The sequence below is a fragment of the Podarcis tiliguerta genome (genome assembly GCF_965153285.1).
Source record: "Podarcis tiliguerta genome assembly, chromosome: 4".
Classification (NCBI taxonomy): Eukaryota; Metazoa; Chordata; class Lepidosauria; order Squamata; family Lacertidae; genus Podarcis; species Podarcis tiliguerta.
In genome coordinates, this window is record NC_139537.1 from 22,438,403 (window position 1) to 22,463,251 (window position 24,849).

General features: G+C 43.6%; 1 protein-coding gene across 1 annotated transcript in view; it reads left to right on the top strand.

Annotated features, from left to right (window-relative positions):
• Positions 1-24,849, top strand: part of PARP4 (poly(ADP-ribose) polymerase family member 4) — a 49,985-nt gene that overhangs the window by 10,601 nt on the left and 14,535 nt on the right. The window contains exons 10-29 of the mRNA XM_083436037.1: positions 295-446; positions 1,230-1,367; positions 2,276-2,374; positions 3,438-3,630; positions 4,318-4,462; positions 5,088-5,212; positions 7,307-7,438; positions 7,563-7,649; positions 8,819-8,983; positions 9,232-9,278; positions 12,630-12,711; positions 13,882-14,019; positions 15,542-15,740; positions 16,417-16,487; positions 18,030-18,217; positions 19,756-19,855; positions 21,031-21,201; positions 22,580-22,660; positions 23,688-23,768; positions 24,709-24,804. Of these exons, the coding sequence (XP_083292163.1) occupies positions 295-446; positions 1,230-1,367; positions 2,276-2,374; positions 3,438-3,630; positions 4,318-4,462; positions 5,088-5,212; positions 7,307-7,438; positions 7,563-7,649; positions 8,819-8,983; positions 9,232-9,278; positions 12,630-12,711; positions 13,882-14,019; positions 15,542-15,740; positions 16,417-16,487; positions 18,030-18,217; positions 19,756-19,855; positions 21,031-21,201; positions 22,580-22,660; positions 23,688-23,768; positions 24,709-24,804 (2,490 nt within the window). The remainder of the gene's footprint in view (positions 1-294; positions 447-1,229; positions 1,368-2,275; positions 2,375-3,437; positions 3,631-4,317; positions 4,463-5,087; positions 5,213-7,306; positions 7,439-7,562; positions 7,650-8,818; positions 8,984-9,231; positions 9,279-12,629; positions 12,712-13,881; positions 14,020-15,541; positions 15,741-16,416; positions 16,488-18,029; positions 18,218-19,755; positions 19,856-21,030; positions 21,202-22,579; positions 22,661-23,687; positions 23,769-24,708; positions 24,805-24,849) is intronic.

The window sequence follows — 24,849 nt, forward strand, 5'->3', positions numbered from 1 at the left end:
TTCAAAGTGTTGTCTTGCTCAGCACTTTGGGGAAGGGCTTTGCAGGTATTGCTGATTGGTGGTGTCTATAAGTTGCCTCCAAGTTTTGACTTGAGTTCATTAGCCCTGAGGGTCAGAGGCGCCCAATCCCTGGTCTTAACAGATTTAAAAAATATTATTTGTTGCATATATTTCCTCTGAGGTAAGCTGCTCTTGGGCCTACAGACAATGAGCAGAATGTAAATTATAATAAACAAATAAAAGCTTTGTTTTGGAAAAACAAACACTGAATGTTGCTATATTATTTTTTTATAGCTAATCAGGGACATGCTGAACGTTCATGAAACAAACATGTCAATTCCTAACCCACCGTCCCTTTCCAAGTACCGAGCTCTGAGATGCAGGATATGTCCTGTCTTTGGAGAAGAGTTTCAGGATATTGAAGAAAAGATGGACCAGTATACTGGGTGAGTTTCAGTTGTGATGTGTAATTTCTGGGTTGTACTACCCAGATTCAGTAATCATTTTTTAATGCCGTAATATGATTTTGAAGGACCTCAAAGAATCTTTTCTTAAACACTGACATAGGTGGTAGATTCAAAACATTTATAAAAACCCATGTTAATAGGAAAACACACTTACTCTAAGAGCCTGGCTTCAAAGGCCTCTGCGTTTAACGTCAGAGAAAAGGTCTGTTCACACTAAACTTCACTAAATTTGTATAGAACTCTAAGACATGGTTTACAACAAACTGTGAGTCATCTCACAGACATGCAAACAAGCGATGGCTAGTATCTTATGCCTTGGTTGCGTGACAAATGTCTTGGTGCCCCCCTAAAACATAGTTAATCAGCCAAACCATAGTTAAAACAAACCATCATTCATTAAACCATTAACAAACTGGATTAGTGCATTCAAACAAATCAAGCTTTGACTAATAAACCGTGGATTACTGTTTGTGTGAACCAGACCACTGTGAAGATCATTGGACTACTGGAAACAAATACAGACAGAAACACACAAACATTCTGGGTGAGAACTATTGCTCTACGAAATCTTGTGAGACATGAAAAATGTAACATGTATAAATCACATGTTCCTCTAAGGAGAACCTCGGGCATATTCAATGTATGTGGCAAAATGCTCAATCTCATTTAGTGACTCTGTGGCCAGAATAAATGTGGGGGCATAAACTGGGGGGGGGGGAATGCATTTTGTGAACATTCTATTTGTTTTAAATTTTCTTGCAGTGAACATCCCGTAGAAGTTTTGGAGATCTATAGAGTAGGCAGAATGACGGAAGTAGCAGCTTTCGAGAGCCACCTTGGCAATGTCCAGTCTTTATACCATGCTTCGGCTGTTCACAACTTCGTTGGAATCCTCTCCCGGTAACGACTTGCGTCATGGTCTGTCTCAGCTTTGCAGGTGGTTTTCTGCTGCGCATGAGAGGCGAGAAGGCAACAGAGTCATTCGGCCAAAGGCTCGGTTATCTTTCAATAACAATGGCCGCATTTGGACAGTCCAGTTCTACCTTAACGTCAGGATATGCACAAATCGCATGCACCCACACGCACACCCTTGTTACTGCTTCCTCTTCTGTTTTTGCAGGCCGTGAAGCAAACCCAAAAGCTTCCCATTAATGTCCAAAGAGGGAAGTGTGGTTTACTGACACCCCTGTGCAGGCAATGTGTGTCTGCAAGCTGTAAGTGGGAAAGTTTGGTGGAGTGGGGCAGCTCATCTCTCTACAGTCCTCATCCATTGATGGTGAAGAATGAGGGAGATAACTAGACTCCACACAACCTGGGCTCCTTTGTGTCTGTTTATCCCTTCCCCCTTCCCTTTCCCAATATTGATACACATATTATTAGTATAGAAAAACTGTGTGTCAGTATGTCAAGGTGCTTTACCTCAGAGGTGGGAAACCTGAGGCCTAGGGGCTGAGTGCAGCTTTCCAGTTCTCTGTCTCTCTAGCCCTTGGAACTTTCTCCAGGCCGCATCCCTCCTCACTGAGCCAAACTCCTCACCATCCCTTCTCTGCACCCTCCTGCTTTTGCCTTGCCAGATTGTGTCCTTGCACTGTGGCAATGCCTCTTGCTTGCCCGGACAGAGGATGGAGAAATTTGGGTATGTGCTTAGAAACCTCCCGGTTTTTGCATGGCTCTAATACATACAAGAGCTCTGTCGTCTTTTGCCTCCGGCCTTCCTGCCACTGCCTTGCGGCCTATGAGGGAATGCGTCCCTCGAGCGAAAAAGAAAGATTATCCACCTTTATTGTGTAAATCTTATGCTTTTCTAGGGGACTGCTCTTGCCAAAGATTGTCGTTGAAGAGCATGGCGTAGAAAGAACGGATTGTGGGCACTTGGGCAGCGGCATCTATTTCAGCGACTCCATAAGGTCTGCAGTTCTTTGGCAGTAATAACAGTTGAGATCTTATCATGCCTTGCCTGGTGGGGAGTGTTATGTGTGCTGCTCCTGTTGTTGTTGTTGTTACTATTAATTAATTAAATTTGAATACCGCCCTTCACCCGAGGATCACAGGGCAGTTCACAACATAAAAATACAAAATGAGGATACAGAATACATAACAAAACAAGCACAAACCAATAACAAACACATTTAAAAGGGCATAGAATATTAATCAGCCAATGGCCCTTGTTGAAGAGAAACATTTTCATTTCTCTTAAGATATGTAATGAAGGCGCCAGGTGAATTTCCCTGAGGAGACCATTCCACAAATAGGGAGCCGTCCCAGAAAAGGCCCGTCCTCACGATGTCTCCCTCTGGACCTTTTGCTTCTGAGTAAACTTAAGTGCCGCTTCACGTGCTTTCCCCACAGAGAAATCCGTTTTGAGAACCAGAGTGGAGTATCGGACTTGGGCTGCATACATAGCAAACATTGAAAGCACATGATTTCCCCTAGAGATTCCTGGGAACTGTAGTTTGCTAAGGGTGCTGGGAATTGCAGCTCTGTGAGGGGCAGCGTGAGACCAGTGACATTAAATCCATTATTTTGCCTTATGTGGAATGCAGAATGGCATATGTACCACACTGGAAGGTGTGTTGATGAGTGAACCCTTGATGTTGTGACTAGCACTATAAAGTCCTTCAGATGAGTTGGCATTTGGGTTTGTTGTAGGGTCTGGACCATAATAAACATAGGCTACATACACATCATACACTTAAAGTCCATTTAAAGCATGCATCTTCCACAAAGAATCCTGGGGACTGTAGTTCGTCGAAAGTGCTGGGAATTCTAGCTCTGTGAGGTTCCCAGGACTCTTTGGTGAAAGTTATGTGCTTTAAATGGATGGTGTGTATACAGCTTTGGGCTGATGTGGCAAGAGCCGCAAACCCCACATGCCCTTTTTCTGTTCGTTAAACCCAAGCTATGGCAAATATGGTACTTAAAATATTTGTCTGAGTATAACCAACCAGCTTCTTCTTCTTTGTTTAACAGCGCATGCATCAATTACTCTTGGCCAAACAGAACAGATGGAACCCGGTTACTGCTGATTTGCGATGTAGCCCTTGGAAAGTGTTTTGAAACAGGTCACATGGACAGTTCGTTAACTGCAGCACCGGCAGGCTACGACAGCGTGCATGGACTTGCCAGGAAAAAGGGGAAACTGAGAAAGGGAAGAGACTTCAAGGTACCGGTTCGAGCTATGTTGTGGTGTTGCCCGCTGTTGTCTTTTAAAGGCATAATACGCCTTGATAAGCTAGGCCTCTGAAAATGTTGATTGTTTATTGATTTAGAGCACTTGTACCCTGCTCTTCAGCCAAAAAGGCTCCCTGAGCAGCTTACATGCAATCAAAACGAGACAGTGTGTACCAACTATCTAAAAGAAAAAGAGGAAAAAAAACACGACACAAAAGGGAAGAAGGACTGGGAGGGAAGAGGAAAATCAAAATCACAACTAAGGCACACCAGTTTCTAAACACCCCTGACATAAACCCTCCAGCCCAAGGGGTTGTATTCAATATAATCCCTACTCAGAGTAGACCCACTGAAATAAATGGACACAACCACCTGAGAGCCATTAATTTTGATGGGTGTATTTTGAGCAGAATGCAGTTGGATACAACCCTAGGCCTCAGCTCTGTGTCTTGCACACGATCCATCTTACCACCTAAGTCTGTTGCCTTTTTTGTATGTTCCTCGGTGACTTGTAAGTGGCTGCTGTGGAACTTTCTTTAGCTAAATTGACCTTTTGCCGCTGCCTGCTTTCAAAAGCTTCCTAAGTGAGGAGGCGACGTATCGGCTTCGCTCACTAATGCATCAGTTGCTCTTGTAAAGCTCTTAACGTTTACTTCTTGTTTTCTTTTGTTTTCATAAGGATGACGAATTTGTGGTGTACAGAGCTAGTCAGGTCAAAATAAAATATGTGGTTAAGTTTTCCCTCGCCGGTGACAAAGTGAAGGAGTTCCATCCTGAAATTCAGGATGTGCCGCCTTCCCTAGAGCATCAGCCACAGCCCGAAGGTGAGGAATTCCTACCTAAAATTGTCTGTTTCTTTGGTGTATTCTGCAATTGGAGTTTGAAATTGAAGCCGAACCCATTTCCTTGGTGTGGAGCTATAAAGATTATGCCAAGGAAAACCCATGAAAGAATGAGGAGGCCAAGGTGACTCCTGTTCCCTTCATAAGATCGCATCTTTTATTCCCATACAGATCCTACCTATGCTCTAATTTTCTTTTCTCTGTGCCATATTTAAAAAAGTGAAAATCCGGACACAAAAGTTGTGCCCCAGTTTTTGTGTAAACACCCAAGCCATAGGATTGCTTATCCTATGGGCTTTTGGTCTGATCTAGCAGGAATTGTTAATGCTTTTATTTTCTTTCACTCTTTCTCCATTTTTATTACATGAATATAGATGTCTATGAACATATTTAGTTTCTGTGTTACTTCTTTCCTTGCATTTAGGTAGCAGAACTAACATTTGCCATCAAGGCCAGGCAAGATAGTTGCTTACAGAGAGTTCTTTGTTTTCATTTTTTTTACACTTTTAATGCTGAAAATTACTCTGAACCTTTACAATAAAGGGGGTTTGCCTTCAATAAATCATCTCTCTCCCCCACCCCACCCTGCCTCTTAATATTTCTTTAGATTATCAAATGCCAAGTAAAAATCTGCTGGATAATGTGACTGCTGGTCTTCTGGACAGATCTGGAAACCCAATTCCTCTCAAAGGTCTTCATGTCAAGGGACGAATAGTAGACTTCGTAGCAGAGGTAATGCCAAGGCATTCATATTTCTTTTCTAGGGATGTTAAATATTTCCTTGTGGGTTTTTATTTTATGTTTATTTATTTATTTTTACAAAGTGTAAAACAGATCTGTAGACAAATCCTAGCCCTGATTAACGTTGCCTTTAAATATTCAGTGAGTTAGGTGTGTTATATCAGCAGACTCTCGATTTTTAAATTAAAACTTTGATTTTTTTTTCAGGGGACAGTAGGGGCAACACAAATACATTTATTTGTTTCTTTGTTTATGTGTCTCTTCCTACACACCCTTCCTAAGGTGCTGAAGCAACTAAAAATCTGGTGGGAATCAATAAGTAGTGGGCCTTCTGAATGGCAAAGAAATAATGAAACCCCCAGTACTGACTAGGATGCTGCCATTAAGGCTGTGTACACACTATACCTTTAAAGCACATTTGAAACACATTCTTTCTCTCAAAGAATTCTGGGTAGTGTAGTTCATTAAGGGTTGCTGGGAACTGTAACTCTATGAGGGGTGAGCTACAGTGCCCATAATTCTTTGGAAATAATGTATGTTGAATGTGCTTTAAAGGTATAGCACATTTAAATGGTGTTTCCGTGCACTCTGGCTTCCATCACGGAGTTCTATTGCACCAGAAGCAGTTTAGTCATGTTGGCCACATGACCCAGAAAGCTGTCTGTGGACAAACACCAGCTCCCTTGGCCTGAATAGTGAGATGAGTACCATACCCCATAGTCAAATTTGACTGGACTTAACCATCCATGGGTCCTTTACCTTTTCACTTTTTACATCTGCAAAGGAAGCAGACAACATTTTGAGTTTGGAGAATGGCTGAGAAAGACAGCAGAACCACGTTTGAGCTCTTTGGGTATTAAATATTTCTCTGATGCAGAAGCAGTGGATATTGCTTACTGTTGGAGTGTTTTAAGTGTTGCCTCTATGTGTGCTCAACTTGCATATTTGTAAATAAATACAAATACTGTATTGTAAAACATCAATAAATACATTTACTGTATTGTAAAACATATCTCCCAATGGCCTCCTCCTAAAGGGAACCAAACCTGGGTATGTGCTGCATACCTGGAACTCAGAAAAGTGGAAAGTGTCAATCACTTCTCCTACCTGGGCAGTTATCTTTTCACAAGGGCTGACATTGATGTTGAAATCCAGCATCGCCTGAGCTCTGCGAGTCAGCTTTCTTCCGATTGAAGCACAGAGTGTTTGAGGGACATTTGCAGGGAAACCAAAACGCTTGTTTACAAAGCTATTGTACTCCCAACCTTACTGTATGCTTGTGAAACGTGGACCACTTATAAATGCCATCTCCAGCTCCTTGAAAGATTCCATCAAATGGTGTCTCCAAAAAAATTAACATATCACTTGGGAAGACAGGTGAACTAATGCCAGTGTACTGGAAGAAGCAAAGATCACCAGTATCAAAGCAATGTTTCTTCAACATCAACTTCGTTTGACTGGTCATGTCGTTTGGATGTCTGATTATCATCCTCCAAAGTAACTATTCTGAACTCAAAAATGGAAACTGTAATGCTGGTGGTCAACAAAAGAGGTTTAAAGATTCTCTCAAGGCAAATCTTTAAAAATGTAATATAAACACCGACAATTGGGAAACACTGGTCTGTGAGCACTCCAATTGGAGAACAGTCTTTACCAAAGGTGTCATGGACTTTGAAAACACTCAAACTCGGGCCGAAAGGGAGAAACATGCTAAGAGGAAGGCATGTTTGGCAAACCCTCACCATGATCAACTCCCACCCAGAAACCTATGTCCCCACTGTGGAAGGATGTGTGGATCCAGAATTGGCCTCCATAGTTACTTAGAGACTCACTGTTAAAACTGTGTTCTTGGAAGACAATCTTACTCAGCTACGAGTGATCGCAGAAGAAGAAGAAGAAGAAGAAGAAGAAGAAGAAGAAGAAGAAGAAGAAGCAGCAGCAGCACCTGAAATGTTTCCCAGAGGGTGTTATTTAAAATGTTAATCTTGGGAAGGAAAGTGCTTCCATAAAAAATGTTTTTATTGGAATGCATGGCCTGGTGTTTACCTCATATCTATCTGCAATACATGCATGTATTTCTTTCAGGTTGTGGTGTTCCAGGTCTATGAAAATCAATCAGACAGCCCCATTGAAGCAAAATATGTATTTCCTTTGGACGACACAGCCGCTGTATGTGGATTTGAGGCTTTCATTAAAGGGAAGCATATAATAGGAAAGGTAAGATGATTCAGGGACGGGAGGAAGAGACAAAATATGCGGCGGTGGGACTGCAGTAAATGTGACTTTTCGAAAGAACCTATTTTTAAAAAAATCAGGATGATTTATTATATAATTTCAACAGGTTAAGGAAAAGGAGAAGGCACACAGAGAATACAGAGAAGCCATCAGTCAAGGACATGGAGCTTACTTGATGGATCAAGATGCACCGGTAGGTGTAGTAACAAAAACTACTTATGCCTTTATAAGAGATCAGCATACACTGGCCTTCATTTGTTTTACTGATGAAACCAAGCAAAGTGCTCTGGCTTGAAAGCTGTACCCTGCATATGAAAAATGTCAATCAGCAGGTGAAGGTGGAGGAGACGGCCACCATAGCAAACTCTGTTTTTTTTCTCCACTTAGGGCTTAGTTTATTATTTGATCCTGGCTTGATTTTAGGATGTAATTTAATTATTGTTTGATTTTATACCAATGTTATATATTTGATGTTGGCTTCCTGAGCCCGGTTTTGGCCGGGGAGGACGGGATACAAATAAAAGTTTATTATTATTTATTATTAGCCACACCTCCTCTTCCACTGCTGCTTTCCCCCAGGGAAAACTACTTCTTCTTCTTCTTGTTATTATTATTAAAAATTTGTATACCGCCCTTCATTCATAGATAGCAGGACAGCTCATGACATAAGAATACAATACAGTGGTACCTCGGGTTACAGACGCTTCAGGTTACAGACGCTTCAGGTTAGACTCCACTAACCTAGAAATAGTACCTCGGGTTAAGAACTTTACCTCAGGATGAGAACAGAAATTGTGTGGCAGCAGCTGGAGGCCCCATTAGCTAAAGTGGTGCTTCAGGTTAAGAATGAACCTCCGGAACGAATTAAGTACTTAACCCCAGGTACCACTGCATGTATAAAAAAATACAAAATACATCATAACAATGAGAACAAAAACGAACCAACGATCTCCCCTCTCACAACACATGTGAAAGGGGATTGGATCTCAATCAGCCAAAGGCCTAGTTGAGGAGCAAACAGCTATTTGGGTTTTCTCCAGATTGGAAAAGGAGCAGAGCAAGGGGGAAACCACTCAGTCCCATGCTTTCTAGGCATGGAACAAGCAGAAGTGTGGTCAAGCCCTTCTAGCCAGCAATTATTTGTGGTTATTGCCAACCACACTACCTTTCCCTCTTCCATTAGCCCTGTGTGACATGAGGGAGACTCTATCTCCCCAGTTGCTGGGGTCCCAGCAACACCTCCAGGGCTACAGACTAGTCACCTCTGGGACGTTTTCAGTATGCTATAAAAGAAAGCAGGCCATGTCGTTGTTTTGTAAATGGCGATTTGCTTCTGTGGACATTTCAAATATCCTTCTGTAGGACATCTTCACCGTTTCTGTGGGAAACTTGCCTCCTTCAACCAAAGTCCTCATCAAAATCACCTACATCACGGAGCTCAGTTATGAGAACGAATGCCTTGCCTTCCACTTGCCGGCTGCTGTGGCGCCTTGGCAACAAGACAAAGCGCTGAATGAGAACACACAGGTGAGGGCCTCTTTCCATCAGAAGGAAGGAATACCTGCATTATAATGGTGCAAACGCAATTGTTGCCGTTCTCCACCATTTCATATTTAATTGCACCCAGTGCTGTTTTTCTGGAAAGAGAGGTGCTGGAACTTGCCATGAATGCCACCCTTATATAAAGGCTATGGCACCCACCTAATGGTGGGTTTCAGCCAGAAAAAGCCCTGATTGCACCCATACAGACCTCATTGTTTTTGTTTGTTAACTAGGACTCAGTAAGGAAAGTTTCCATTAGGCAAGTTGGAACAAAACCCGGGTAAGTAGACTAAAATTGTAATGTGTCCTTTAAAAGTTGTCTGTATTTTAAATAAATGCATGGGGTTTTTTTCCCTTTAAAAAACAATATTGCAGAATGAAGCATTTATTTTTCCTCACTTGCATTTATTCTTCATCACTTTCTGACAGTAAGAGCTATTCAACAGTGGAACGGCCTCCCTCGGGAGGTTGGGGGCACCCCTTCCTTGAAAGTTTTTAAGCAGAGGTTGGGTGGCCATCTGTCACGGATGCTCTAGTTGAGATTTGTGCATTGCAGGGGGTTGGACTAGATGACCCTTGAGGTCTTTTCCAACTCTACAATTCTATGGTTTTTATAGCCATGAAAAGACAGCTGCTCTGTGCTTTCTAAGCAATTTCATCAATTTATCTTTAAATTAAGGTTACCAGATTTTTTCCAAAGAATCCGGGGACACTTTTTTTTTTGAAAGAGAAAAAGAAGTTATTTTAAAAAGTTATTATTATTTTAAAAAGAAGTAATATCTTCTCTTCTGTGGTCTCCTGTGTCGCACGGCCTTCCTCTGGGCCCTGGCCTGCTCTCTTGGAGCGCTAGCTGCTGTGGAGTAGGCTTGGGTTGGGTCTGGGCTCGGCTATGTGTCCTTGCCCTCCCAATGCTCTCCTACCTCTCCTCCTCAGCAGCAGCGGCATGGCAAGGTTGGGGCTCCCCTCTTTTTTCTCCTTCCTCTTTCTCTTGCTTCCTTCTTCTCCTCTCCTCCTCCTCTCTGCATTGGCTCCGGGGTTCTCCTTGCCTCAGAGTGCCACTGGGCAGTCGGCTGAGTGACCAGGCACTCTCACTCCCAGCTTGATTTGGGTTGACACGCCGGGTGTCCCTGGTTCCCCCTTGGTGGCAGCAGTGGCAGTCTCAGCAGCCCGGAGCCAGCCTGGTAGCGCAGTTGGCTCTGGCTGGCTTCAGGAGCTGCTGGCTGCTGTGGCACCTGCCATTTTGCCTCACGGGAAGTCCCCATATGGTGTGTCTTGTGCCGTTGAACCAACATTCATTCCCTACTAATAAACCTACAACACTTAAAATATAAATCCGGGGAGAATTAAATGAAATCTGGGGACACTCCAGGGACAGATTTTGTCCGGAAACAGATTTGTAAATCTGGGGACTGTCCCCAGGAAACGGGGACATCTGGTAGCCATACTTTAAATGGGGTAAAAAGACCTCTTCAGACAGGGAATATAACATGTGAGGAGGAGCTTTGGGGACAAGTATGTTAGCTATGTTGGCAAGAATACACAGAGGAATTATACCAGAAAGATATGGATGTCTCGTACACCCCAGGTAGTGTGGTTGCTGACCTTGAGCCAGACATCCTGGAGAGTGAAGTCAAATGGGCCTTAGAAAGCATTGCAAATAACAAGGCCAGTGGAAGTGATGGCATTCCAGCTGAACTATTAAAAATTTTAAAAGATGATGCTGTTAAGGTGCTACACTCAATATGCCAGCAAGTTTGGAAAACTCAGCAGTGGCCAGAAGATTGGAGAAGGTCAGTCTACATCCCAATCCCAAAGAAGGGCAGTGCTAAAGAATGCTCCAACTACCGCACAATTGCACTCATTTCACACGCTATCAAGGTTATGCTTAAAATTCTTCAAGGAAGGCTCAAGCAGTATGTGGACCGAGAACTCCCAGAAGTGCAAGCTGGATTTAGAAGAGGCAGGGGAACCAGAGACCAAATTGCAAACATGCGCTGGATTATGGAGAAAGCTAGAGAGTTCCAGAAAGACATCTACTTCTGCTTCATTGACTATGCAAAAGCCTTTGACTGTGTCGATCACAGCAAACTATGGCAAGTTCTTAAAGAAATGGGAGTGCCTGATCACCTCATCTGTCTCCTGAGAAATCTCTATGTGGGACAAGAAGCTACAGTTAGAACTGGATATGGAACAACTGACTGGTTCAAAATTGGGAAAGGAGTACGACAAGGCTGTATTTTGTCTCCCTGCTTATTTAACTTATATGCAGAATTCATCATGCGAAAGGCTGGGCTGGATGAATCCCTAGCCGGAATTAAGATTGCTGGAAGAAATATCAACAACCTCAGATATGCAGATGACACAACCTTGATGGCAGAAAGTGAGGAGGAATTAAAAAACCTTTTATTGAGGGTGAAAGAGGAGAGCGCAAAATATGGTCTGAAGCTCAACATCAAAAAAACGAAGATCATGGCCACTGGTTCCATCACCTCCTGGCAAATAGAAGGGGAGGAAATGGAAGCAGTGAGAGATTTTACTTTCTTGGGTTCCATGATCACTGCAGATGGTGACAGCAGCCACGAAATTAAGAGACGCCTGCTTCTTGGGAGGAAAGCAATGGCAAACCTAGATAGCATTCTAAAAAGTAGAGACATCACCTTGCCAACAAAGGTCCGTATAGTAAAAGCTATGGTTTTCCCAGTAGTGATGTATGGAAGTGAGAGCTGGACCATAAAGAAGGCTGATCGCCGAAGAATTGACGCTTTTGAATTATGGTGCTGGAGGAGACTCTTGAGAGTCCCATGGACTGCAAGAAGATCAAACCTATCCATTCTGAAGGAAATCAGCCCTGAGTGCTCACTGGAAGGACAGATCCTGAAGCTGAGGCTCCAATACTGTGGCCACCTCATGAGAAGAAAAGACTCTCTGGAAAAGACCCTGATGTTGGGAAAGATGGAGGGCACAAGGAGAAGGGGACGACAGAGGATGAGATGGTTAGACAGCGTTCTCGAAGCTACAAACATGAATCTGACCAAACTGCGGGTGGCAGTGGAAGACAGAAGTGCCTGGCGTGCTCTGGTCCATGGGGTCACGAAGAGTCGGACACGACTGAACGACTAAACAACAACAACAACATGTTAGCTATGCCCTCTGACCCTGCCTCCCTCTGCAAGTTGAAGGGCGACTGTCCAAAATGGACTGCCTGTTTCTGCTCCCCACTGTGGCAGAGCTTATTTTAGGCTTGGACCCTCATTTGGTGTTATTCCCCCTCCTCTCCCAGCTGCCTCCATTGCCCTTTCCCCTGCTGTGCAGAAGGGTCCCGGACCCTCTAGAGATGGTTTTCCTGGAGATTTGCAGCAAGGAGGAGTGGACAGGAATCTTACCTTCCATAAACATCCTTTACCTTCCATTAATATACCTTAGGATCCAAGTCATAGTGAAATAGCATATTTTATGTATCATCTACAAAGCTGTTCTTCTGCTAGGTGGGACTTTGATTAATTAGCACTTTGATTACAGTGAAATCTAGTGAATATGAAAGAAAACATGCTATGTCGTTCCTTATGGGGTGTGTATGTGTATCACACACCAATCCTAACCTATTATATAACATATGGTTTCTCTATCTCAGTGGGTTCTCTTTGGAAATGTCAGTTGAAATGCCCTTTGAAATTAAACACATTAGCAGCTGGACACATCAGCTTGAAATAAAGGTAAGCAGATCTCCCTGGTACATCTGTTTCTCAAGACAGGGCAGTTCGTAATTGGGGGGGGGGGAATAAGTGAGCCGAATTGCACCTCCTGTTTTAAAAGGAACAATCTATATTTGTGCAGAAGTCAAGCTTGCAACGTGGAAATGTGGATAGAGAGAGATAGAGAGAGGCAGATAGATAATTATACCGTGCCTTTCTAGATGTGCAGCTGTAAGGTGCTTTACAAAGGAATCATGAATTAGACAACCCCTGCCAACCCCCACCCCACACTCCAAAGCATCACAAGTACAGTGGTACCTTGGTTTGCATACGTCTTAGTTTGCACATGTTTTGGATTACAAACAAGTCAAACCCGGAAGTGCGTGTCCCGGTTTGCAACCTTTTTTTGGATTACAACCCAATTTTTTTTGGATTACGAACAAAAAAAATTTGGAGGCCCCATTGGTGGAAGTGCGTGTGGCGTTTGCCCTCCTATGTGTGTGACATCATACTGGGTTCATAGGGAAAGGGTTAACTAATTGTAAAATGACTAACCAATGGGAACCCAAGGGGCAGAGTTAACTGTGTATAAAGTTTAAGCACAGAGTTAGAGAAGACAGTCTGGAGTTAGACGAGAGAGGGAAGATAAGTCTGTGGGTTGGGCTAGTCTGGTGTGAGAGAGTGAGAAAATTTGTTAAGAGGAGTCAGTCAAACAGTTGAGATAATCAGTCAGAAGGTATTAGGACGGTATAGGCCGGTAAAGAAACTAAAGTTAAGATACTGACAGGAATATTATCTGAAAAACCATAAACTTGTTAATGTTTGTAAAATAAACTTGTTTTTTTTTGGTTCACTTTTAACAATTGACTGGACTCAGTGTTTTACCAGAGAGTAACTGGTTGGTGGCAGCCGGGAAGTGATCACAGTGGTGGCACAGGGATCAATAGACCGTTAAACGTCCGGGGATGTGGTCGCCACAGTGCACCTTGGGTTACAACCTGTTTTGGTTTCCAAATGGACATTTGGAAGAGATTATGGTTGTAAACCAAGGTACCACTGTACATCATATTTTTTGTGGGGAAGCTAAATTGGGAGGGGACCTCTCAAAAGATTATGATGCAAATTATTCAGGCCTTTTTGCAACAACAGAGTCCCACCCCCCTTCTCTCTCCTCTCCCTTCCCACTTTCAGAAAACTGACTGTAAAGCTGTGGTTCGGACTGTTGACAACAGTTTCTTGGACACCAGTGGCTTTGCAATGGAAATCCTTATCGGTGATGTTCATTTGCCCAGAATGTGGGTAGAAAAGCACCCGGGCAATGAGACTGAGGTAATTCTCGTTTTATTCTTTCTTTAAGATATTTTCTATTGAATGAATCTTCCAGGGGCAGTTTACTTATAGTACATTGAAAGAAAACAATAAAAATGCAGCAGCTGTGAAAATAATAACTAAAAAAAACACCATTGGAGCAGCATGAAAGAAATCAGCATCTGTTCTTATAGAACAAACTAGACGTGATGTTAAGTTTTCATTTAATGTGCCGATTTCCTTTAAAAGCAAGCAGCATTAGCAAAAGAGGGGAGCTGATAATTAACAGGGCCCAGTTGGGAATTTTCTCTCAATATAAAGACCAGCTTTAGAAAAGGGCTTTTTCTCAAGATCGCAATAGATTTAAGGGGGGTAGGGAGGGTTAGATGCTGGGTTGGAAATAACTGGCAGACGAGTCGAAGGTGTGCATGTGGGAGGCGTCTCAAAAGCTTGAGGCTAAGAGCGTCCCTTTTATTGTATATTGTCTCTATTGCACCATATATGCTCGGTGCTGATTGGATACACGTGGGCTACGTTTAAGCGTCGCACATATTACATACAGTGTGTAGGGTTACATACATACATACGCATCAATAGATAGAGAGAGAGAGAGAGAGAGCACAAGAACATGACAATCTCTGATAGATAGGGATGTCTTACGCAGGGATTATAAGAGTGCACTTAACATTCTTCTAGTCTGTGGTAATAAACAAGGGAAGTTTATAGTTAGATTACAGGGTCATGACATCAGCTTAGAGAGGGTACTTTCCGTACCATGGTACCATACCAGGGTCGAACAGAGAAGGCACAAAGTGAGTGCTTTTCACCTACGCAGCGCCTCTGAGATATGCAGCAAGAGAACAGACAGACACACACAAAAGACAGGACGAATCCCTCTAGTCATACACAGGGATCCAGAAAACCCACTCTACAGTTAGATTTCCTCTCCATGCCTGCTTCTAACCCTGCATGTTATAAACAAAGACCAGGCCCTGCACAGCCAAGCAGATCATAGAATTGTAGAGATGGAAGGGACCACGAGGGTCATCTAGTCCAACCCCCCCTACAATGCAGGAATCTTTTTCCCAGCATGGGGCTCAAACCCACAGCCCTGTTGGGGCCCACGTGCTGCGGCCCAGCCCACAGGGGCTGACCCTGCTGCCATCCTCGTATAGGGTCCCACCTGGCGTTGCAGCCACTATTGGTTCAAGCCCTCTGCTTGGCGCAACAGCCAGTTATGGCTTTCTCCCCCAGGTGTGCTTAACCTGTAGCAGCGCAGTACTCCCTCTTGGGTCCACTAAAGAAGCATCTTGCATGCATCTGGCTAGTTTACTTTTTTATATATATAAATGATGGTATTTGTGGCACTCAAAGAAGACTGGCAGGTCCTTTGTCGGTTTCTGGATTCCAGCAAATACACAGGTTTGCTGGCCTTTCCAACTTCTGGCTGTTCCTTTCTCTCTTGTTTTGGCATTGTGGACATTTGCCTGACACCCCTGGTGAACTAAGGCTTCGTCGCTGTTGCCCATCTTCGTCCTTTTAGGCCTGCATGCTTGTGTTTCAACCGGAGTTCGAATCGGCACTTGACCCTCTAAGCACCAGCGGGGAAACCGTGATCTGCCTCGATTGCTCCAATTCCATGGGAGGTTCGACATTCCAGCAAGCCAAGCAGATTGCCCTCTATGCTCTAGAGTTGTGTACTTTTACTACGAGAAATATAAGCGTTATCAAATTCGGCACAAGTAAGAAAAGAGCTCTTGAACTATGACATGTTTCTCTCTTTCTCTCTCTTTGTATATTTCACTCTCCATGCAGTGTGTGATCTTTGGAACACCCTAAGGCTCAGGGCTGATCTGTTGGCTTTATGCAGACATTTGCAATTTGGATTGATGCTGTTGTCTAAAATGCATATTATTTCTTTCATCGGGCAGCATCCCTAAGTGGCCTATTGTTTTATTTAGCACCTTAAGGGTGCAATCCCACTCTCTGCTGAGGTCCAGATCAGATCCAATGACAGGAATCCTGGGGCAGCTCATCCCTCTTTTCTTCCTTTCCTGATAATTTTTCATATCAGGGCTTTCCACTGGCCCGTCAGCAGAAATAGCCCAGCAAGCTGCCTCCTTGCATTTTTGGCTAGCAGAAGGTCAGTGCCTGGCAGGAAGCCAACTCAGCCAGCAGAGCTTAGTGGAAGGACACCTCTGCACAGGGCACACCCCCACAGCCTGACAAAAAGGGATGTTGATGTTGGATTTCTCTGCCAGCATGCTATTTCTTTGCTATACACCGCTTAACCTGGGAGTAAGCTTCGTTTAACCCAGTGAGATGTACTTTGGCATAGATTTGCATAGGGTTCCACTGTAAAAATACAGAACTTCCTTTATTAATGAAGTTCTGTGTTGTTCTGGTTTTCCTGTACAGGTTTTGCAGAATTTCCTTTCAGTCCTAAATCCCACGCGGCGGATCTTGCAGCTCTGAAAAACTTTATTACAGTAAGTGCATATGTTTTAGCATGTTTTTAATATTTTGTTAGGAGCTGCCCAGAGTGGCTGGGGAAACCCAGCCAGATGGGTGGGGTATAAATTATTCCTTCCTTCCTTCCTTCCATCCATCCATCTGTGCACTTAAGTCTTTTGTGGTCTGCCAAATATAATAATAAAGTGCTTTCCCTCATGTAACAAGATCTCCGTTGTTGGCTCTTATCCGTTAGTTTCATATTCCTTCATTCCCCACATTTCAGTAACACCCTTTTATGGATTATGTTGAATAAAAGCACATTAAAAAAATACACACATGAAGCTTTTAAAAATCCACCGGGTTCCCAGGCAGTTTCTCACCCCAATACTGACCCATTCCAGCTAGGCTTGGCTTCAGCCGGGTTATGAAGTTCCCTTATTTCTCTGCTGCTACAAGTCTCAGTAGACAGGTGGCATGATGGTGCAAAGCAGCTTCATCTGATTGTGTCTTCAGTGAATAACAGTGTGCTCATGTCTTTCAACACTGAGAAAATTTATTTGCACCCAAATTACAGCGTGGTTTCCCACAAGTGAAATGGAACCTTGAACTAATACTGCAGCCACACACAATATCTGGTACAGAATGTTAACCTATTGGATGGATAAAACTTGAGTGGAGCAATTGACTGCCCTTGTCAACACCTGATCACTAGTTGGTTAAAAACAAGGGTCTAAAATGACCCTTTCTGTATATATACATACAAAAACATGGACAAGAAATACCCACAACATATATTGCAATATGGCATAGATAAGCAGGCACTACTCATTAGCTCATGCATATCACTTTGTGTTTTCCAAGTTGACTTACTGGTGAACTCATTTTGCTGGTTTACTGTAACCATCTCCTTATTATGTACTTTATAATAAAATGTTTAGTGTTTTACCCTCCCCAAAGGATAAATGGACATAAATCTGATATCAGGAATCACAAGACAGAGAAACCAGTAGGAGAACCCTTCAATCTCCCAGGACATTGTATACAAGATCTCAAAGTAGCTGTATTACAAAAGAATTTCAGAAATAGACTGGAAAGAGAAGTTGCTGAATTGCAACTTATTACCAAACTTAAAACCATGGAGAGACCTGGTCTGAATAGAGACATTGGATTCTTATCTCATTATACACCATAAAGCTGTTTTTAGCCATCTCACCCCTTGCAGTCATTAACAGTCGTCAACAGGTTTACCACACCTATCAGCCAATCACCCATTCCCACCACCTTTCTGAGTAATACCCCTCCCCACCCTCTCACTATATATAAGGGTCTGGTGACTTCTGTTCCAGTGTATCTGAAGAAGTGTGCATGCACACGAAAGCTCATACCAATAACAAACTTAGTTGGTCTCTAAGGTGCTACTGGAAGGAATTTTTTGTTGTTGTTGCGACCCTCCCCTAGTGCCCCATTCTTTTCGTTAGTCATGTCATGTTTTATGATTTATATGTGTACAATTTCGCAACTAGAAAATAAATACCTTTTTTAAAATTGCCCTTTCTTGTTACCTTCCTCCTTCTTAGTCTGCCACAGCTTCAATGGGAAATTCCGACATATGGAAGGTTTTGCATTACCTGAGTTTGCTGTACCCTTCTAAAAGCAGGCGCAACATTCTTCTTATATCTGATGGGCATATTCAGAACGAAGGCACGACCTTGCAGATTTTGAAGAAAAATACACACCACACTAGAATATTCACATGCGGAGTGGGGTAGGTCCAAATTGACTGAACGCTTTGTTTTGTGCTCTGGGAAAATTACAAAGTGTATTTAATATGCCAGGCTTTTAGGATGGTAGAGTGAGTCATTTGCTTTGGTTGGCAGACTTGGGGCATCAGTAGCACTCAGCCCAGTAGTCAGGTATCTGATTTTTTTTTATTATAATGTTTGCACATATTTTTTTAAAATGTGTGTCCTTGAGCTCTCTTTTGTAAAGGATAATTATCTGGGGTCATAATTGCATTTTGTATCAATGTTAAGATAAAGGGACAATAATGTAAGCAAATTGATAATATGGTTTGTCACCGCAGCACTTGGCAGTGTAAACTTGTGGGGAGAAACCAGGTTGTACCTGAGGGCGTGCAAGTGCACTATTTGGAAACCCACCCCCCTTAGAAGCTAAAATATGAAGCTTTCATATCCTAAGTCAAAGCCTTGGTTTATCTAGCTCAGTATTGTTCATTCTGACCATCCGTTTTCCTTGAGATCCTTTTGAGTGGAGACAGAGCTGGCCTACTCATTAGGCAAAATGAGGCTATTGGCAGGGGCTGGAGGGTGGTGAATTTGCATCTTAGGCCTTAGAGTATTTTAAATACAACTTGGGTTTAAAGGGATTTTCATTAATAATTTTAAAACATGTCCAACTACTCTGGAAGGGTGATGGAGGTACAGGCTCCCTCCTGGGCCACTCCTCCCAGACTTGCCTCTTTCTGAGAAAGGACCCCTCCGTTTCTCTGGAGGGAGCCAATGTGGTGTAGTGGTTAAGAGCTGTAGACTCATAATCTGGTGAACCGGGTTTGCGTCTCCACTCCTCCACATGCAGCTGCTGGGTGACCTTGGCCTAGTCACACTTCTTTAAAGTCTCTCAGCCTCACAGAGTGTTTGTTGTGGGGGAGGAAGGGACAGGAGAATGTTAGCCACTTTGAGACTCCTTCAGGTAGTGATAAAGCGGGATATCAAATCCAAACTCTTCTTCTCAGAGCAAGGCAGGGAGTGGGGGCATGGAGCACAGCTAGCAGTGACAAAGCACTACGAGCCAGGAGCAGCAACGGTAGCTTAGCTTGACTGAACCTGTGCTCTTCATACTTGTTCCTTATACACGCAAAGTATGTCCTCAGCTGCTGAGCTATGTGCCCTCCCAAATCTCTTGGCTAGCTTTGCCCAGCTTTCTGCTACAGGTAGAAGCAGGACAAAGGTTTATTATTTAAGGTATGTAGTTCAATTGAAGTAGAGGGAACAACCATTTTGAGTGGGACTAAGGCATGTGCAATGGCTGATGTGCACAATGTTTCTGGCCCTGGAAGGGGGCAGTACAGGGCAGGTTTGCACTTGCTCCGCCAATGCATGCAGTGACCCAGAACGCAACCCAGTGCAAGCAGGGAGTTAGTTGCTTCGAATGTCCAGGATATACTAAGCAAAATATTCAGTGTTGTTTGTTCAGGTTGATATTTTCCTGCAGTTTCCCCACCCTTTTAAATTCCACATCTCATTCAAACTGGCCATTAACTTAAACCTTTACAAATTGCATTAGCCCCGCAGCAAATCGTCACATGCTGAGATCTTTAGCCCAGTATGGAGCTGGAGCCTTTGAATACTTTGATGCAAAATCCAAATATAACTGGGAGAGAAAGGCAAGTACATTTTAATATCCTTTTTTCTGTAGTCACAGAGGGGCCAGCTCCTTTTGTGAGATTGCTTTCGTAAGCTTCCTCTGTGGCAGTGGCGCTGTCTTGCCCCCCTCTGCCTCGGGTGCCCAGGGCCATGTGCCCTTATGGGGGGGGGCATGCATGCCATGTGGTGTGTGCACTACACCATCACGCCCCTGCCACACGTGTACTACATCATCACGCATCCCTAGCTGGGTGCAGTGATGTAGTGGGTGCACGCTGGAGCGGCGTGATGATGTAGCTCGCACGCTGGGGTGTGTTTGCATGCGGCTGCGCCAAACTTTGCATGTTCCCGGCCCCCTCACTTAAAATGTTGTGGGAGCCATGGCACCCAGGGCCTCTGGGACCTGGCACGTATGCTCTGTGGGAATATTTGGGGGAGGCTTTCATTTTTTTGTTTTACTGCGATGTTGAGATGAGGGAACCTGTGGCTTATGTGGAAAATATATGAAATCTTGTTGAGGCTCTTCATGCTCAGAGAAGAGGCCAATGTCCCTGTGTCTGTAGTATATCAAATGCTTCAACATTCACTGCTGTCTGTGAACCAGTCTAGAAATACCGTGCTCATTTCTTTTTTATTCTGAGAGGACAATTTATACAGGGAAAGTTTGCTTAGATTTCTACCCCCGCAGAGAAACCGGATGGGGTGCATCTGTATTCCAGTGACAAGTATCTTCACATTGCTACTTATTCCGCATCCCACTGCTAATTTTTGGACCCCCATTCACATGACATTAGAAACAATCCACAAGCCTGTTGTTTATTGACAAATTCCGCTGTTTAATGCATTCTTTCTCAACCCAGCTTCAATCTGGCTGGAAAACGAAAGCTGCGTTCATTTTGTACTTAAGAATGGTGTGGACATTTGAGGCAGCCATTGCACATATGCAGATGAGTGGACATGCACAGATGGCAGCTTCATGAATAGGTTTTTTTATTTTGGGGAGGTTGGGGGGGGGGGGTTCGGGCACAGGGAAGCCAAAAGGCCATGCATTTCAGGTGAACATATCCCTGCACCCTGTCTGCCTGATGAAGTGTCGTACAAAAAAACTGTGTAGCTGTATAATTCTTGTGTCCTTTTTTTTTACCCTGTACGAAAGCAACAAATAATAATTTTCTGTTTCCTTCTCTGCATCCAGATGAAGAGTCAAACATCAAGAATGTCTTCTTTGGGGTGCAATGCCGTTTCCATCAAATGGCAGCAGTTTGATTTTGATGCACCTGAGCTAATGTACGCACCTGCTCAGATACAGTCTCTCTTCAATCACGACCGACTTCTGATCTATGGATTCATCTCTCACTGCACTCAGGTAAATAAGCTTGTCGCCAACCTAATCTCACCACCTTGTGTAGTACAAGCAACTGGTAAATGCTTTTAGCTCCATGCAAGTGCTTTGGAATTTTTTTTCCAACTAATGGCACACATGGAAAGTTTAAGTGAGAGTGGAGAAACGCAAGAACGACAAACAAGCTGAAGGGTAGATCCAGAACAGTCCCTTTCTGCTGAAGTGAAAATGACTTTGCTAAGATTTGTGGAGCAGGCAAAACAATACTATAGCAGTAGTAAGCATGACAAATGCAGTTGCACTGTAAGGCACAACTTTGGGGCAGTTGTCCACTTGGCACGAACAGGAGGCACCTCAAACACAGCTGAGCGGCCCAGCCATATTTTAGAGTGGAATTGTAGAGTTGGAAGAGACCTCAAAGGCCATCCATCACATGCTAATGCAAGTGATACGTTATCATCTAAAAAGGACACTCCCCTTTCCCCCCTGTAAGATTAAGTCTTAAATTCACAGCTGGACAAATATGCCCATTTTAGCAACCACCATTTATATATTATATGCAGCATGTATTATTTAGCTATTTAAGGCATCTCCTGTTACGATATTGAAGCAATGATGCTGCAAGCTGATTGCTTGGAAAAGTCATGTGATGTTGGGAGTGTCTGTGGGAAACAGACAGCACCGGAATTAGCTCAGAGTGTAATATGAGCTGCACAGGAAGTGCTTGTTGAGTCGTCTGCTGGAGTCTGATGAGAGCAGACATGTTTTCTGTATCACTGCAGACAGAAATAACATCTCCTTCATCTTCCCCAGATGCAACAAAACATGTCTCTCCCCTATCGGTGTCTACAGCCACAGCAGGCTCTGTAACCTTCCAACAGTTTGGCTCCACCTCCAAAGGCACTTCTCCTCCATTGTCTCCCAAGGCAGGCGGATGCCAACACACACTATATGCCGCTGAATCATTAGTATTTCTAGGTGGTGTGCTTAAAAAGAAACCGTATGAAGAATAAAACTATGAATGGCCATCCTAAAACCAAGCAGAAACCCAAACATTAGTTTAAAGCACCTGTGGAAACAGGAAAGTGTTAGTGCCTGAGGGTGCCTGTCTAATCTCGGCTAGGAGGGAGTTGCATAGTCTTGGACCTGCAACACTGACTGCCTGGCTTTTGGAGCCATGGGGCTCAGTGATAGGGGAGGGTATAAGGGGTCAGGTGGTCCTTAAGACCTACAACAGTAATTCATTTTATGAGATACTAAACAATCATGCTGCACGCTGTATTTATGTCACCGTACTCGCATGCAAAAGTAACACAGCACATTCTGTTACCCTTAATAGTGAATATTCAGCATATTTAATTAAAATAAAAGGAATATTTCTGCTTGTTCTTCTTTCTTTCAGGCCACTTTAAATGCGCTAATAGACGACAAAGAGCTGCAGACTGTGGTGTCCACAACTGAGCTGCAGAAGACAACGGGCACGGTGAGCTCATGCTTCTCTCATAAGCTACACCAGGGTCTAAAATAAGTCGGAATAAGGGATTTTGAAGCTGTTGTTTTAAACCACCACTTTCCCCCTCTCAGTGTTTATCCCTCCTCACTCCCATGCGTGGCTGCTGCTGTTGTGCAACCCGCCTTCCTTCTCACACACCCCTATCCTGCCATCTAGATAGATAAAAAGGTAAAGGGACCCCTGACCATTAGGTCCAGTCGTGACCGACTCTGGGGTTGCGACGCTCATCTCGCTTTATTGGCTGAGGGAGCCGGCGTACAGCTTCCGGGTCATGTGGCCAGCATGACTAAGCCGCTTCTGACGAGCCAGAGCAGCGCACGGAAACGCCATTTACCTTCCCGCCGGAGCGGTACCTATTTATCTACTTGCACTTTGACGTGCTTTCGAACTGCTAGGTTGGCAGGAGCAGGGACTGAGCAACGGGAGCGCACCCCGCCCCGGGGATTCAAACCGCCGACCTTCTGATCGGCAAGTCCTAGGCTCTGTGGTTTAACCCACAGCGCCACCCGCGTCCCTATCTATCTAGATAGATAAATATTATTATTGCAGGTGGCAGAAACAGGTGTGTTTGTCCAATCAAAGTCATCGAATCAGGTCTCCCCTCTGAAATGTTGGATAAATTGTGCCCCTCCCCCAAAAGCTGCCGTTTGCTCTAGGAGGGAAACTGCAATTGACCCCTGTGGGCAATTTTGGCACAGGAGGAAAAGGGTTTTTTTCCTTAAAAAAATAAAACCCTTCCCAATGTATCATGGTATTGATCCTGACTGGGCGTAGTAATCCTATAAATGTCTACTCATAACTTCCTTTTAGGTCAGTGGGTCTAAGTACCTGGTAAGTGCATATGGGATTGGAGCCTAAATGTTGCTTAAATTGTAATAATTATTTTAAAAACTTGTTTTTTTGTATATACATACTGTATTTTGTTACTGCTACTAATTCTTGGTTCTCTCTCCCCCCCCCCCGCCCCACCTCCTTCCCCACTGCCCAATCTGTATAGATGCTGCACAAACTTGCTGCAAGAGCCTTCATTCGAGATTATGAACAAGGGATTCTTGATGAAGATGAAACAGAACATGAGGTACCTTGCCAAAAAAAAAGTAACATGAAAAACATGGAACAATTTATTGGCCAGCCATTTTAGTTACAGCTGCTGCTCATTTAGATATGACTTTTGATGAATTGTAGGAGGTTAGGGCCGCAATCATATACATTATACGTATCCCATTGAACGCAGCGTGGCTTATTTCTGAAGAGGCGTGTATAGAATTGCACTGTAATTGATGAAACCTACACAAACCTGCACATTACAAAAATATCAGTTCTAAAGAATATAAGATTTACTTTGAAAAGATTATTGTGCAAGTTGATAAAAATAGTTGCGTGCTTTCTGTAACCTACATAACTTGCGTTAAATAATGGATAGCAAGACAAATAGCGTAGTATTTGACGGAAACGGAACTGCAGTGGAACAGAAACAGCACTGATTGTGGTGGATACTGGCTGGAATGGAAGTTGCTGCCTTTTTACATCCATAGCCATGATGTGTCAAAGCAGTACAGTGCTATGGATTCAGATGGGCATATATGAAGTTCCAACGATATGTGGGGTCCCGGTGTCATGTGGTTATAGGATTGCTCTGCCCAGGACCTGAAATCCCTGTTCCTGTTTCGGCCCCTGGGCAAGAATAAATGCATTAGTATGCGGCTTTGTTTTCAGTTACACTTTGGGGAGGGAAGGAATCCCTTTCTGGCAGGGAGGGGACTAGGGGTCATTGTATGTGGAGCAAGACAGATGCTCTCAAATATAAAACCTCACAGCTTTTGTAGTCAGCTTTTCTTTTCAACAGCCACAATATAGCCATACTGACCTTATTATTGTGGGAGTGGTTTGCCAATGCTTATTTGGTTCACCATTTAAAGAAGCATCTCTTCACTGTTTTCAGCCCTATACTTCACCTGCTGATTAGAGCTCTCTGTGTTGTTTTGAAATAACAATCTGCCTGTGTCTTACCTATTTAGATGAAGAAGCAGCTGTTGAAGTCCCAAATCATTGAGCTCAGTCTGAAGAACTCCATTGTGACCCAGTTTACAAGTTTTGTGGCAATTGAGAAAAGGGTACGTGTGTTCACTGAGGTACTTTGTACACATGAGCTGTCACTT